Genomic DNA, 15,430 nt, shown 5'->3' on the forward strand with positions numbered 1-15,430 from the left:
GCGTTCTTCGTGTTTTAATGTAAGTTCGTCGTCCAGGTCTGTCTACTCCGTTTGTTGTTTTGTTAGTTATAGTGAAGTTCGTGTTTTTTCGTCTTGTCTTTAAATACATTATGTGTTCACAACCCGCTGCGCCTTGGTTCCATCACTACTCCTCCTCTTCGGTTGAAGAGGAGGAGGACCACCGTTATAGAACCACCCACCAATCCAGAATCAAGCAGCGGTGTAATCAGAGGAAGGGACAGCGCAAGAAGGAGGAATGGACTTGGGAGGATGTTTTGGACGGGAAAGGTTGCTAAACATGGGAGGAGATCCTGGCTGGAAGGGATCTTCTCCCATGGGAACAGCTGGAGGCACTGAGGAGAGCAGAGGCAATCGGAGAAGGGAACCGGCGTTATGAGGGGACGCTTCTTGCACGGAAGCCCGAAAAGCCCGTGAGTACTACCCAAAAATTTATTGGGGGGGGGCTAAGAGGTAGTGGGCCAAGGGCAGGTAGGAGACCTGCGCCCACTTACCAGGCTAACCGTGGAGAGCAGGAGTACTGGCAGACACCGTGTTACGCAGTAGAGCGCATGGTGTCTCCTGTACGCGTGCATAGCCCAGTGCGGGTTATTCCACCTCCCCGCACTGGTAGGGCTAGATTGAGCATTGAGCCAAGTGCCATGAAGCCGGCTCTACATATCTGGCCACCAGTACGTCTCTTTGGGCCGGCTTACATGGCACCAGCTTTACGCATGGTGTCCCCGGTTCGCCTACATAGCCCGGTGCGGGTTATTCCACCTCTCCGCACTGGGCGGGCGACGGGGAGCATTCAACCAGGTAAGGTTGGGCAGGCTCGCTTGCACGGTCCGGTATTTCCGGCACTACCTCCCCGCCCCAGCCCAGTACCACCAGTGCCTACACCACGCACCAGGCTTCCAGTGCGTTTTCAGAGCCCTGTTCCTCCTCCACAGAGTGCTTGTCTCCAGTCCGGTGCCTCCAGTTCCGGCACCACGCACTAAGCCACCTGTGCGTCTCCAGAGCCCTGTACACACTGTTCCTTCTCCCCGTACTCGTCCTGATGTGCGTGCACTCAGCCCGGTGCCATCAGTGCCGGTATCACGCACCAGGCATATAGTACGCTTTGAGAGTCCAGTGTGCCCTGTCCCTGCTCCCCGCACTAGGCTTGAAGTGCGTGTCTCCAGTCCGGTGCCTCCAGTTCCGGCACCACGCACCAGGCCTACAGTGCGTCTCAGCCGGCCAGAGTCTGCCGTCTGCCCAACGGCGCCTGAACTGTCCGTCTGCCAAGCGCCGCATGATCTGCCCGTCTGCCATGAGCCTACAGAGCCTTCCGCCAGACAGGAGCAGCCAAAGCCTTCCGCCAGACAGGATCAGTCTGAGCCATCCGTCTCCGCAGCGCCATCTGAGCCATCCGTCTCCGCAGCGCCATCTGAGCCATCCGTCTCCGCAGCGCCATCTGAGCCATCCGTCTCCCCAGCGCCATCTGAGCCATCCGTCTCCCCAGCGCCGTCTGAGCCATCCGTCTGTCCCGAGCCATTAGAGCCGCCCGTCTGTCCCGAGCCGTCAGAGCCGTTAGTCAGTCAGGAGCCGCTAGAGCCATTCGTCAGTCAGGATCTGCCAGAGCCGCCAACCAGACAGGATCTGCCAGAGCCGCCAACCAGACAGGATCTGCCAGAGCCGCCAACCAGACAGGATCTGCCAGAGCCGTCAGCCAGCCATGAGCGTCCAGAGCCGTCAGCCAGCCATGAGCGTCCAGAGCCGTCAGCCAGCCATGAGCGTCCAGAGCCGTCAGCCAGCCATGAGCGTCCAGAGCCGTCAGCCAGCCATGAGCGTCCAGAGCCATCAGCCAGCCATGAGCGTCCAGAGCCGTCAGCCAGCCATGAGCGTCCAGAGCCATCAGCCAGTCATGAGCTGTCCCTCAGCCCAGAGAGGCTATTTATCCAGAACTGCCCCTCAGTCCAGAGCTCTCTCTGTCCGGAGCTGCCTTTCAGTCCGGAGTTGCCCCTCTATCCTGAGCTACCTCTCTATCCTGAGCTACCTCTCTATCCTGAGCTATCCCTCTGTCCTGAGCTATCCCTCTGTCCTGAGCTATCCCTCTGTCCTGAGCTATCCCTCTGTCCTGAGCTATCCCTCTGCCCCTTGTGTCGATGTTACCCAAAGGATTAAGTGGGTGTAATATGAGGGTGGTCATTTGTAGGGGGAGATGTAAGCTGGGATTGACTATGGTGGGGAACTCGCCCAGAGCCTGAGCCACCACCGTGGTCAGATGCCCACCCAGACCCTCCCCTATACTTTGTGCTGGTGCGCCTGGAGTTCGCACCTTAGGGGGGGGGTTATGTCACGTTTCTGACCTATTTCTGTTAGTTTGTTGTATGTGTTAGTTGGTCAGGACGTGAGTTTGGGTGGGCATTCTATGTTGTCTGTTTCTATGTTGGTTTAGGGTTGCCTGGTATGGCTCTTAATTAGAGGCAGGTGTTTGGCGTTCCTCTAATTGAGAGTCATATTTAGGTAGGTTGTTTCACAGTGTTCGTTGTGGGTGGTTGTCTCCTGTGTCTGTGTTTGTCGCACTATACGGGACTGTTCGGTTTGTTTTGTACATCGTCATTTTGTGTAGTCTATTTTCCCTGTTCGTGCGTTCTTCGTGTTTTAATGTAAGTTCGTTGTCCAGGTCTGTCTACTCCGTTTGTTGTTTTGTTAGTTATAGTGAAGTTCGTGTTTTTTCGTCTTGTCTTTAAATAAATTATGTGTTCACAACCCGCTGCGCCTTGGTTCCATCACTACTCCTCCTCTTCGGTTGAAGAGGAGGAGGACCACCGTTACAATGTGACACGTATTAATGCCAAAATAACATGAAAACAGGCAACAACAACAACAAAAATATGCATTTTTAATTTGTGTTATTTTTTTGCTAAATAGTTTCTGCCTCACATGCCCTGAATGATGGGTCGCCACTGGTTCTAGTCTACCTCTTTCAGGTAATAAAGTCAATGCAGTATTAGCCTTATATTTAGCTAATCTATGATGGGTTATGCATAATAAGCTTCTAACTTATAGCCTGTGTCTCTTACGCAGTAAGCAAACACCTGTGATCGTCTGGCCTCTCTTTAAATAAACACTCCTTAGCTCTTTGTGTCCCATGCAGGAAAAGCTTGATTAGAATAGCTTCCTGTACATGATTTTTTTCTTGCATTTCTTATACCAATAGACTATTCGAACAGGTATGCAAGCTCTTTTTTGCTGAATGTTAAATATAGCAGCCATTAAAACTGTCACGTTCCTGACCTATTTATGTTAGTTTGTTATGTGTGTTAGTTGGTCAGGACGTGAGGTTGGGTGGGCATTCTATGTTTTCTGTTTCTGTGTTGGTTTTGGGTTGCCTGGTATGGCTCTTAATTAGAGGCAGGTGTTTGGCGTTCCTCTAATTAAGAGTCATATTTAGGTAGGCGTTGTCACAGTGTTCGTTGTGGGTGATTGTCTTCTGTGTCTGTGTAATTGTTTGCACCATACGGGACTGTTACGGTTTGTTCGGTTTGTGTAGTCTAATTGTCCTATTCGTGAGTTCTTGTTGTTTTTATGTAAGTTCGTCTTATAGGTCTGTCTACACCGTTTTGTTATTTTGTTAGTTTATCAAGTTCGTGTCTATGTTAAACGTTTGTAGCCTGTGTGTGCACATCGTTTATTTAGCTTCACGATCGTTTTGTTAAATAAATATGTGTTCAAACTTCGCTGCGCCTTGGTTCCCTCAATACTCCTCCTCTTCCGAAGATGAAGAGGAGGAGGATCGCCGTTACAAAAACAGGTAGATGGAAAGAAGAGCTAACGCGCGATGGCGCTAGGCTATAGCAGTTATTTATTCAGACCTTTCAATCTTCGTGAAGAGAAGTGAAAGCCTTTTGCATCTAATTCTAGTCCTATATCATTCAAAGATGTCATTAGAAGGATTAAGATAAGGACAACAAAACTTATTCAATTTATCTTTTGAAAGTGAAGAAGGAATGAAGCAACAATAGAGAGAAAGAGGATGTAAGCTAATAACATTAGGATAAATATTATGAAAGGTAGCCTATATATGCGTTAGCCTACAAATTATACAAATAGAACTTATTATATTGCAAAATTAAAATAAAATTTGCTAGCCTATACTTGTAACTTTGTAGGCCGCATGTGCTGTACAAGAATTGCATGTTCTCTTCTGCTTTATCATGGTTTGAATGATGTGTGTAATTCCAGCCCATATCATACATTCTACGGGTGGGTCTAATCCTGAATGCTGATTGGTTAAAACTGCATTCCAAACAGTGTCTATTAAACATTATGGCTGGGTCGGGTTTCTGGCAACCAAACCGATAAAAAGGGACTACATGCAGGCCTGGGTAGCAACCCTATATTTGTGGCTGGACTATATCTTGTGGAAGGATTAAATAGTATGAATAAATTAATCAAAATAATGTTTTTAATTAAAATATGTAAACCATTATTTGAATATGTTGGTAATCTGTTGTATAAAAGTGATAATGCCCTTGAAATCGGTGTTTGGAGGATATATTGGCATGTTTTGCCAGCCCTCGACTTGGTCTCAGGCCTAACAACACCCATGCAAATATATCCTCCAAACACTGACTTCTTGGTCATTATCACTTAAGTATAATACAATACAGTACAGTAATACAGTTCACACTCAAAAAGATTAGCCTACTGGAGCTAGTTTCATTTATTTACCCAAGAGATGATATAGCTAGCTACTTCTATGGGCTTTTATGTTTTTCTTTCGTGCATATTGTGCAGTAGCCTATATCATACAGTAGTCTATGTGTACTGAATAACGGCAAAATCTTTTGGGCATTTTTGGGCTTCATTAAATATCATTAATGTAGGGCTTATAAAATATATTTAATATATGGCTCATTAGGATCAGGTTTGAATTTTAATGCTGATCAAAGCTCTGATCAAATCCAGACATTTATTTGCTTTATAATTCTTTTGAATGACACTTCCTGTTTAGCGGGAAATACCTGGTTACCCGGGACAAAAGTCTCGGGATGGAACATTTGTAAAATACCGGGAAAATATTCAACCCTAGTACAATGACTGAAATGCACTTGGGATGGTCACCTAATCACATAATTATTGTTGGACTAATATCTCTGGTAAATTGCAGCAACTTCTTGTGTATTGAAGGCCATCATGACCATGGACTCCTCCAATCAGCCCATCTCAACGCTGGAGAAGGAGAACTATCAAGGTGTTGTTTGGCATTGGACAATGAGACACAAAAGGGCCTTTTATACTTTATTCATGCCATCCATCTAAGTTTCAAGTTGTTATTGTCAGGTGCACAAGTACAGTGAAATAGCTTTCCTTTTTAATGCCCCAACAGCCAGCTGACTCTGTGCACCTCTGTCAGCTGTCCTCTTCAGTTCCAATCCTTGCAGCTCAAGAGCGCGAATGCGGGAAGAAGTATCATCCTCCATCTCTTCCTTGATGAGCCCCTGCGCTCATACATATTTTAATATGGCACATAGAGCTATCTTTATTATTCAAATGGTTTTTCTTCCACCGCTCGGATGTTAAAGGAAAGATAATGCTTTGTCAAGGCGCTGGTCTCCCTGCTAATTTAAGTAATGTCTGGCTTGAGAGAGGCTCAATATTACTGTTCTGTACACATAATCAGCAGTGCAGTATGTTTTTCATTATGATCGCTCTCGTTTCCTTATTCTCCCACTCGATCCACAGCTCATAAAGAGGGTCTCATCTGTGTCTAGTTACTTATGTGATGAACAGTTATTGTGCTGCCTTACACTTTTCTTTAGTTTGCTTGTTGTTGTTATGTTCATCCCAGGGCACATACACTTAAAATCAGTAACTTTTTCCATACCTTATTTACATTTACATTTAAGTCATTTAGCAGACGCTCTTATCCAGAGCGACTTACAAATTGGTGCATTCACCTTATGACATCCAGTGGAACAGCCACTTTACAATAGTGCATCTAAATCTTTTAAGGGGGGGGGGGGGGCAGAAGGATTGCTTTATCCTATCCTAGGTATTCCTTGAAGAGGTGGGGTTTCAGGTGTCTCCGGAAGGTGGTGATTGACTCCGCTGTCCTCCGCTGTCCTTATGGTTATGCCTAAGTCTACTGCTGAAATGTGACTGCTTTATTTGTATGCACACACTTAAAAAGCCAGCTTATTCATATTTTATCAGACACTCTTATCTAGAGCGATTTACAGGAGCAATTAGGGTTAAGTGCCTTGCTCAAGCCTACATCAACTAATTGGCTCAGGGATTTGAACCAGAGACCTTTTGGTTACTAGCCAAACACTCTTTACAACTAGGCTGTCTGCCACCCCAGTGAAAATGGGTGGAATTCAGTTTATAGAGAGCATAAAGAGTTTCTTTCTTTTTACTTGACGTAGGCCAGCTGTATTGGTGATCCAGAAAGATACCTAACCAATACATTTGTTTATTATTGTAACCTATGGTTATTTATTCAAGCCTTGAATGCTTGTTTTGTTATAGTGCAAATCATGGTCTTGTAGCATTTTTCCCTCAAATGTATTTGTTAAGGGATTCTGTTGAGACCTCATAGGGCAGCAGCGGTATCTGATATGACTGTGAATATCCCATAATCCTAAAACCCACAGGAAGCTACTGGGGGGAGAACGACTCATGATAAAGTTTGGAACGGCATGAATGGATTCACTAATTCCGCTCCAGCCATTACCACGAGCCTGTCCTCCCCAATTAAGGTTCCGCCAACCTCCTATGCTATAGCTGCCCCTGGATTAGTCTCTCTGATAATGGCTTTTAGTAGGATTGTGATCCTCAAGACTAAATCAATAGGGAAATAGATATTGAACAACAGTAATGTCCCAAAGCCAATTTTCAGGCTCGTCTCAGCCCTAATTGTTTCTTTCAGGACGAACTGGAAACAAACAACCTCTACCAAAACAACCCAACTCCTATAGTTTAACAGTCGAAATGTCTTTGTGGACTCTATGAAAACTGTCACTATGTTGACATAATCTAGATCAGTTTCCTGATCCATTTGTTGATGCCCTGCAATCGTGGTGGTGCTTGGGTTACTGTGCCACTGACATAGCCTAAAACGTTCAGATGGGCAGCAGGTCTTGCTGAAGGTGCTGCACAAACAACAAAAGTTCACAGGTGGGATCTGAACTAAAGATGTCGAAGAGAAGATGGGTGGAATTCAAGATCTGCCAGACCATAAGCTACACTGCTCCCATCAGTCGAAGACACAGACCCCCTTCTCCTGCTGCTGCCGGTGTGTAGGTGTCACTGTCTGTGTAGAAGCTTCAAAAGTTTGATGTTTCTTTTCTGTGCGCTTTCTTGACCTAAATTACATTTACAATGCTGATTATCAGGGTCTGCATGGTTTTCCAGTGCAATGGAGAATCCAGAGAATGTTCCTAAATGCTATAAGTGGTATAATTTGTGATGAGGTTGGAGTGGAAGCATTGACTGTAAATGTCAGATGGACATATTCTATGATTATGTGCAAATTGTGCTCTCGTTTTATATTAGTTTTAATACCAAAATGGCAGAAATAATCATATGGAGAGACCACTATAAATTCGTCATGATATTATTATTAGAGTACGAAAACTTAATTTTTTTAAACTCTAAACTCAGTTTGAACAATATTGTGAATGTTTTAGATCTGTTCTTAACGGGGCAGCGTGAAATGAATCACGATTAGCAATTGTGCAACACTGAGACCTTGTTTGCACATCGACAGAAATTATTTTTATTTACTCACGCATATGATTTCAATCAATGTATATTTAATTTGTGTACAGTATGTTTTCATCTGTAATTTGTTTTAATCAAATGACACGTTTTGACATTTCCTGCAGTACGTTCCTAAAGGGGCGTAGCAGCAGAAAAAAATCCACCTACGTGACGTCAACGCAATCGTGTTTACGTGGATAACATGGCGGCGGAGATGTGGTTGTAGCAAGGATCTTCTCCTAATGCAAGCCTGTCGCAGTGATATGAAACCATTACTAAACAAAGTGAATGTCAACAAACAGAAACTTTCCCCACAGTCTCTGGGCTAATTCGCTAACTCTTCGCATGAAGCCATTTTCCTCTTCTCTCAGCCACAGTGACAACGGTAATGGAAGACGAAGAGAGGAAAAAGAAGCTCGAGGCCGGCAAGGCAAAGGTATGATAGCCTAGTTACTAGCTATCTAGCCGAGGTCAATTATTTATCTGCGTTTCTGTTAGTCTGGCTTGGGAACCACATTCATTGCTGCACGTGCTCAGTTATACATGGGCTTATATCGTTTTATTTAGTAATTCGTTGTTTCGGGAGTCCCTTCCGTGTTCTCGTCCCTGTCAGCTGTCAATACTAGAAAACATGCGCCCCCATGGCATGGATGAAAGCCCGGGGGGTTAGGTGTCTGTGTTAGCCAGCTAGCAAGACTTCCTTTGTCATGTGAAGTTCCATTGGTATCTCATAGAAACGTGCTGTTTCCTCCTAAAATGTAATTACCAGTTTTGAAGAGAAGTATTAATTTGAACTTCGATAGTTAGCGAACTAATTCATTCTTTGCTGTCAACGTCATGCTTTATTAACACCACGTGATTAAAATATTGAGATTCTTGTGTGACAGGTTCAGGACATGCCCCTAGTTAGCTTGAGCAAACTCACATGTTTCATACGTGACTGATTCTTTGTTTCCTTTTTTGAATCTATGCTAACGTTACAATGTAACAACCAGTGTTATAAATGAGGTCATAACAACCCTGTTGAATGATGTAAAAAAAGAAAAGGTGCCAACTGCTTATCTCATGCAGAAGGGAGGTCACACAAGCTCTGCTCTCCATGAAATAAATCAATCAAGCTTTTCAATGCAACATATGCTCACCTCACATAATATTTCAATGTGTGTATTATTTTAAATCAGAATTTTCAATAGAATTTCGAAATATCCAGTGAACAGGCACAGTAGCCTACTTTATGATGATACGATAACCCACCCTCATAGTCAACTGAGAAGGATGACAATAGTGTAAAAATAGAATAGTTCCTTCCCTGCTAGAGTCCCAAAAATATATAAGGGTGCTTGGAGGCAGATGGAAGGAAAGTACACTGGACTGGCCTCAGGTTAGCCTCTACAAATCCGAGAGTGCAGGTTAGCCTCTACAAATCCGAGAGTGGAAGACTCCTCCCTCGTCTCTTACATGTAGGCTCACTTTTTGTAAACAGTCACGTCACAAGTCAGACTGTTGAATAAACTTAATTTGAACGTACTTCACCTGTTGTCTGCTGATTTTTGTCCATATGTTGGAGGTAGTCTGAGACAATATCCACAGAGTAGTGTTATTAACACGACTTTCTGTACGCTGGTCTGTATGTCGGTTTGTATTTTCAATGCTGACGTAATTCGCACGCGATTTGCATATGTCACCAATGGCAGAGTTTAACTGAAGCACAGACCAAAATTTGTCCCACGCAATGGGCTAGCAAATTTCACAAGCACTTCCAGCTGATAGCGAGCGAATGTGCTTTGGTCAACAATATTTGTCTATTTGTTTACATATTGTGCATCACGTGAAATGCATCGGGAGATGGAAAATACAAGCAACAGAACCTACCCACGCTGCAAAAAAGTTGAGTGAACAACCCTTTCCTGTGGTTACCCTATCTCTACTTCCTACTGCCAAAAGGACCAACAGCATGGACAATTGGTAATGTGCATTTAAAAATGATTGTATTCAACATTCTGGCTTGTAGAGACTATTGCGTCATTTTTACAGCGACTTCTTTCAGACTGTTATCCATGGAGTAAGCATGGTAACAGTCGAATGTTTAGACAAACTGAAAGTCCTTTCAGAATTTGAGGTTACCGACCTTTGCAGTGTCATTCCCTTACCTTAGTCCCTTAATGAGCTTATTCCCTAATGCACAATACCTTGACTTGGCACCTCTCCACCATGCCACTAGAGGTTTATTTTGAGTCATGAGTCAATCTATTTTGAGCCAGTAGTATTTATTCAGTATTTGAAGGCTAGATCTATTGAAAGGGAAAACACTTTTTGTGTCACCACACCTGAAACTATTTTGGAACGTGCAAATTAAAACTATACTGTCTCAATAATCAACTAGCAAGGCTATATTTAAATGCTCAGTAACGATAGCAGTAAGGAACCACTACATATTAGTGCTGAGGCGCCACTACAGCCAGGGGTTCGATCCCAGGCTGTCACAGCCGACCATGACTGGGAGCCCCATAGGGGGGCTCCCAATTGGACCAGCGCCGTCCGGATTAAGGGAGTGTTTGGCCAGAGGGGTGGCTTTCCTTGGCTAATCATGCTCTAGCGACTCCTTGTGAACGATGTTCCCCCCGACTCATTGGTGCGGCTGACTTACGGGTTAAGCGAGCAGTCTCTTAAGAAGTAGGCGGCCAGGCATTTGGAGGACGCATGTCTCGACCTTTGCCTCTCCCAAGCCCATTGAAGTTGCAGCGATGAGACAAGGTTGTAACTAGCAATGGGAGAAAAGAAGTTAACTACTTAATAAAATAAGAAATGCTTCAGAGTGGTTGCAAAAGTCTAGGCCATCTAGGAGTCAAAGAAATGTACTGACTCCATGGGAGATTCTCAAAGTCTGTCCTCTCCTCGACTCCTTTGTCCTCCTCTGATTGTGGGTACTTAGCAGGCCCCACAATCAGATTGAATGATTTTCTATGGAAAGGGGGCATTGCTATTAACGTTAGCGCTATCTGTTCCCATAGACTTCCAGTCATTGAGTAATTGAGACTGTCTATTTAAAAGCGTGTCCATTACTAAACAAAGTGAATGTCAACAAACAGAAACTTTCCCCACAGTCTCTGGGCTAATTCGCTAACTCTTCGCATGAAGCCATTTTCCTCTTCTCTCAGCCACAGTGACAACGGTAATGGAAGACGAAGAGAGGAAAAAGAAGCTCGAGGCCGGCAAGGCAAAGGTATGATAGCCTAGTTACTAGCTATCTAGCCGAGGTCAATTATTTATCTGCGTTTCTGTTAGTCTGGCTTGGGAACCACATTCATTGCTGCACGTGCTCAGTTATACATGGGCTTATATCGTTTTATTTAGTAATTCGTTGTTTCGGGAGTCCCTTCCGTGTTCTCGTCCCTGTCAGCTGTCAATACTAGAAAACATGCGCCCCCATGGCATGGATGAAAGCCCGGGGGGTTAGGTGTCTGTGTTAGCCAGCTAGCAAGACTTCCTTTGTCATGTGAAGTTCCATTGGTATCTCATAGAAACGTGCTGTTTCCTCCTAAAATGTAATTACCAGTTTTGAAGAGAAGTATTAATTTGAACTTCGATAGTTAGCGAACTAATTCATTCTTTGCTGTCAACGTCATGCTTTATTAACACCACGTGATTAAAATATTGAGATTCTTGTGTGACAGGTTCAGGACATGCCCCTAGTTAGCTTGAGCAAACTCACATGTTTCATACGTGACTGATTCTTTGTTTCCTTTTTTGAATCTATGCTAACGTTACAATGTAACAACCAGTGTTATAAATGAGGTCATAACAACCCTGTTGAATGATGTAAAAAAAGAAAAGGTGCCAACTGCTTATCTCATGCAGAAGGGAGGTCACACAAGCTCTGCTCTCCATGAAATAAATCAATCAAGCTTTTCAATGCAACATATGCTCACCTCACATAATATTTCAATGTGTGTATTATTTTAAATCAGAATTTTCAATAGAATTTCGAAATATCCAGTGAACAGGCACAGTAGCCTACTTTATGATGATACGATAACCCACCCTCATAGTCAACTGAGAAGGATGACAATAGTGTAAAAATAGAATAGTTCCTTCCCTGCTAGAGTCCCAAAAATATATAAGGGTGCTTGGAGGCAGATGGAAGGAAAGTACACTGGACTGGCCTCAGGTTAGCCTCTACAAATCCGAGAGTGCAGGTTAGCCTCTACAAATCCGAGAGTGGAAGACTCCTCCCTCGTCTCTTACATGTAGGCTCACTTTTTGTAAACAGTCACGTCACAAGTCAGACTGTTGAATAAACTTAATTTGAACGTACTTCACCTGTTGTCTGCTGATTTTTGTCCATATGTTGGAGGTAGTCTGAGACAATATCCACAGAGTAGTGTTATTAACACGACTTTCTGTACGCTGGTCTGTATGTCGGTTTGTATTTTCAATGCTGACGTAATTCGCACGCGATTTGCATATGTCACCAATGGCAGAGTTTAACTGAAGCACAGACCAAAATTTGTCCCACGCAATGGGCTAGCAAATTTCACAAGCACTTCCAGCTGATAGCGAGCGAATGTGCTTTGGTCAACAATATTTGTCTATTTGTTTACATATTGTGCATCACGTGAAATGCATCGGGAGATGGAAAATACAAGCAACAGAACCTACCCACGCTGCAAAAAAGTTGAGTGAACAACCCTTTCCTGTGGTTACCCTATCTCTACTTCCTACTGCCAAAAGGACCAACAGCATGGACAATTGGTAATGTGCATTTAAAAATGATTGTATTCAACATTCTGGCTTGTAGAGACTATTGCGTCATTTTTACAGCGACTTCTTTCAGACTGTTATCCATGGAGTAAGCATGGTAACAGTCGAATGTTTAGACAAACTGAAAGTCCTTTCAGAATTTGAGGTTACCGACCTTTGCAGTGTCATTCCCTTACCTTAGTCCCTTAATGAGCTTATTCCCTAATGCACAATACCTTGACTTGGCACCTCTCCACCATGCCACTAGAGGTTTATTTTGAGTCATGAGTCAATCTATTTTGAGCCAGTAGTATTTATTCAGTATTTGAAGGCTAGATCTATTGAAAGGGAAAACACTTTTTGTGTCACCACACCTGAAACTATTTTGGAACGTGCAAATTAAAACTATACTGTCTCAATAATCAACTAGCAAGGCTATATTTAAATGCTCAGTAACGATAGCAGTAAGGAACCACTACATATTAGTGCTGAGGCGCCACTACAGCCAGGGGTTCGATCCCAGGCTGTCACAGCCGACCATGACTGGGAGCCCCATAGGGGGGCTCCCAATTGGACCAGCGCCGTCCGGATTAAGGGAGTGTTTGGCCAGAGGGGTGGCTTTCCTTGGCTAATCATGCTCTAGCGACTCCTTGTGAACGATGTTCCCCCCGACTCATTGGTGCGGCTGACTTACGGGTTAAGCGAGCAGTCTCTTAAGAAGTAGGCGGCCAGGCATTTGGAGGACGCATGTCTCGACCTTTGCCTCTCCCAAGCCCATTGAAGTTGCAGCGATGAGACAAGGTTGTAACTAGCAATGGGAGAAAAGAAGTTAACTACTTAATAAAATAAGAAATGCTTCAGAGTGGTTGCAAAAGTCTAGGCCATCTAGGAGTCAAAGAAATGTACTGACTCCATGGGAGATTCTCAAAGTCTGTCCTCTCCTCGACTCCTTTGTCCTCCTCTGATTGTGGGTACTTAGCAGGCCCCACAATCAGATTGAATGATTTTCTATGGAAAGGGGGCATTGCTATTAACGTTAGCGCTATCTGTTCCCATAGACTTCCAGTCATTGAGTAATTGAGACTGTCTATTTAAAAGCGTGTCTCGGCAGAAATATGTATTTGTTTACATTAAAAAAAAGAAAATCTAAATTAATATAGGGAAAGCACTAAACTCCAAGAACTTGAATTCCATCAAGTCAAATTTTATGGTAATCAACCTAAGTGGAGGCTCAAATATCTTCCATATTCTTGTGTGCGTGATCTTCAATCAAGCAGGACGTTTTACTTTTGCGTGCCATCATTTAATCTGTGAATGCACACACAACTTTGCATCTGGAAATTGCGACATGGAAACAAGCGTCACCACTCAACACTTAATTGCTATGATACATATAGTACTAGGCTTATAAGACTTTCAAAGACACTTGCCAACTAGTCTATATGAAACATTAGTAGACCCAGACCTAGCCTTTAGGTAATTGATGACAGAGGTACCCAGCATAACCTGCTTGATTAAGGATAATCCCCTGTCAGGACACAGGCCATGGCTTGACCGCACTCATCTAACTATAGGCTATACTATAGAACAAAACATTTTAAGTGTTATATGAAACATAGCTTATCTTAAACTTTGATAATTTTTTATCTTTCATAGAGCTCTCCCCCAGCTACGATTCTCTGCTATATTAACGTTAAAAAGGACTGCAAGGTTGATTTGGAATTTGATGGACCAGGGGTAAGAAAGACTGAAAAGGGTTTTGTATCAGCAATATTGAAATCGGTGGCCACAAGTTGGATGATTCCTCAACAACAACAAAATTATTTTCACAAAATATAATCCATAGGAGGGTCCTTTTGGTGGAAGGATTTTTGACACATATTTTTATCTTAATAAATAGTTGAAGTTGGAATATTTGCAACATTCTGGCTTTAAGCAGGCCTCCTTTAAGACTATAATGTTTCTTCTGTAGGTGCTACAAAGCAATAATTGGTGTGATATGAAGCTTTATCGCTTGCTCTATATTATGAGTAGTATTTTGATTTGACATTTTATACAATGAAATGGCGAACGTGCATAAAGATGGCTGAGTACAGATAATTACATTGTTTTAGCAGTATCCACATTTTTTAAATGACATGGTTCAATGCACCAATAAATCAGCACAATCTGCTTTCTCGGTTTTTCAAATTGCTTTCATCTTAAGATAGCTAGGTGGGACCACCACATGTCACATTTACTCTGTTGGTAGCCTAATGCTTACAAATTTGTTTTAATAACTTTGTTCATTAAACAGACAATACACACCTACCCGATCAGTAAACACACACATACTTTTTAGTAAGAATATAACTGAATAAAATACAAATAATAATGTTCCCACACAACTTGTGTCACGGGAAAGTGTGGAACCGCTGTCATAAATAAAATAAAGTCATATTTTGAAACAGAGCCCAAGCACATACACATGCGTACACACAGACACTCTAACACACACATTATTCTTTAGTTGTATTGTTTGTATTTTTGTTTTGTATTGTTTGTACAGTATATTGTTGTATTTTAAAATTGTGACTGTCCTTGTGTATCAGTGTTTTTCTTACTTGTTTTGTGTTTTTTGTGAACCCCAGGAAGAGTATTTACTGCTTCTGCAGAAGCTAATGGGGGATCCAAATATACAAATCCAAGCTCATGCTTTTTTGATCCACGTTTCGTCTTTCCTACCCTCTCTACTTTGTTAGGGAGCAGCCGTAGTGTGTTCAGCATGATACCGATAGAAAATAATACAAATCCTATTTTCACAAGCATGTGACTCTCGTGTTCATATATCACAACCTCTGCAGACTTTTGGGGTTGCCTATACGCGATCGGGCAAAATAATAGGTCTACACTTGATTTATGCTACATTATTGCATGCTAAATGTTTCTGATCAGTGATAAA

The 15,430-nt window shown here is 43.0% G+C and overlaps 1 protein-coding gene across 8 annotated transcripts in view; it reads left to right on the plus strand.

Annotated features, from left to right (window-relative positions):
- The first annotated feature begins 10,811 nt into the window (after positions 1 to 10,811).
- The window catches only part of LOC129819955 (A-kinase anchor protein 9-like), a 137,727-nt gene continuing 133,108 nt past the window's right edge, over positions 10,812 to 15,430 (plus strand). For all 8 annotated transcript variants that reach the window (XM_055876688.1, XM_055876696.1, XM_055876690.1 and 5 more), the window contains exon 1: positions 10,812 to 10,972. In XM_055876688.1, the coding sequence (XP_055732663.1) occupies positions 10,925 to 10,972 (48 nt within the window). In that variant the 5' untranslated portion in view covers positions 10,812 to 10,924. The remainder of the gene's footprint in view (positions 10,973 to 15,430) is intronic.

Source organism: Salvelinus fontinalis, chromosome 22 (genome assembly GCF_029448725.1).
Source record: "Salvelinus fontinalis isolate EN_2023a chromosome 22, ASM2944872v1, whole genome shotgun sequence".
Taxonomy (NCBI): domain Eukaryota; kingdom Metazoa; phylum Chordata; class Actinopteri; order Salmoniformes; family Salmonidae; genus Salvelinus; species Salvelinus fontinalis.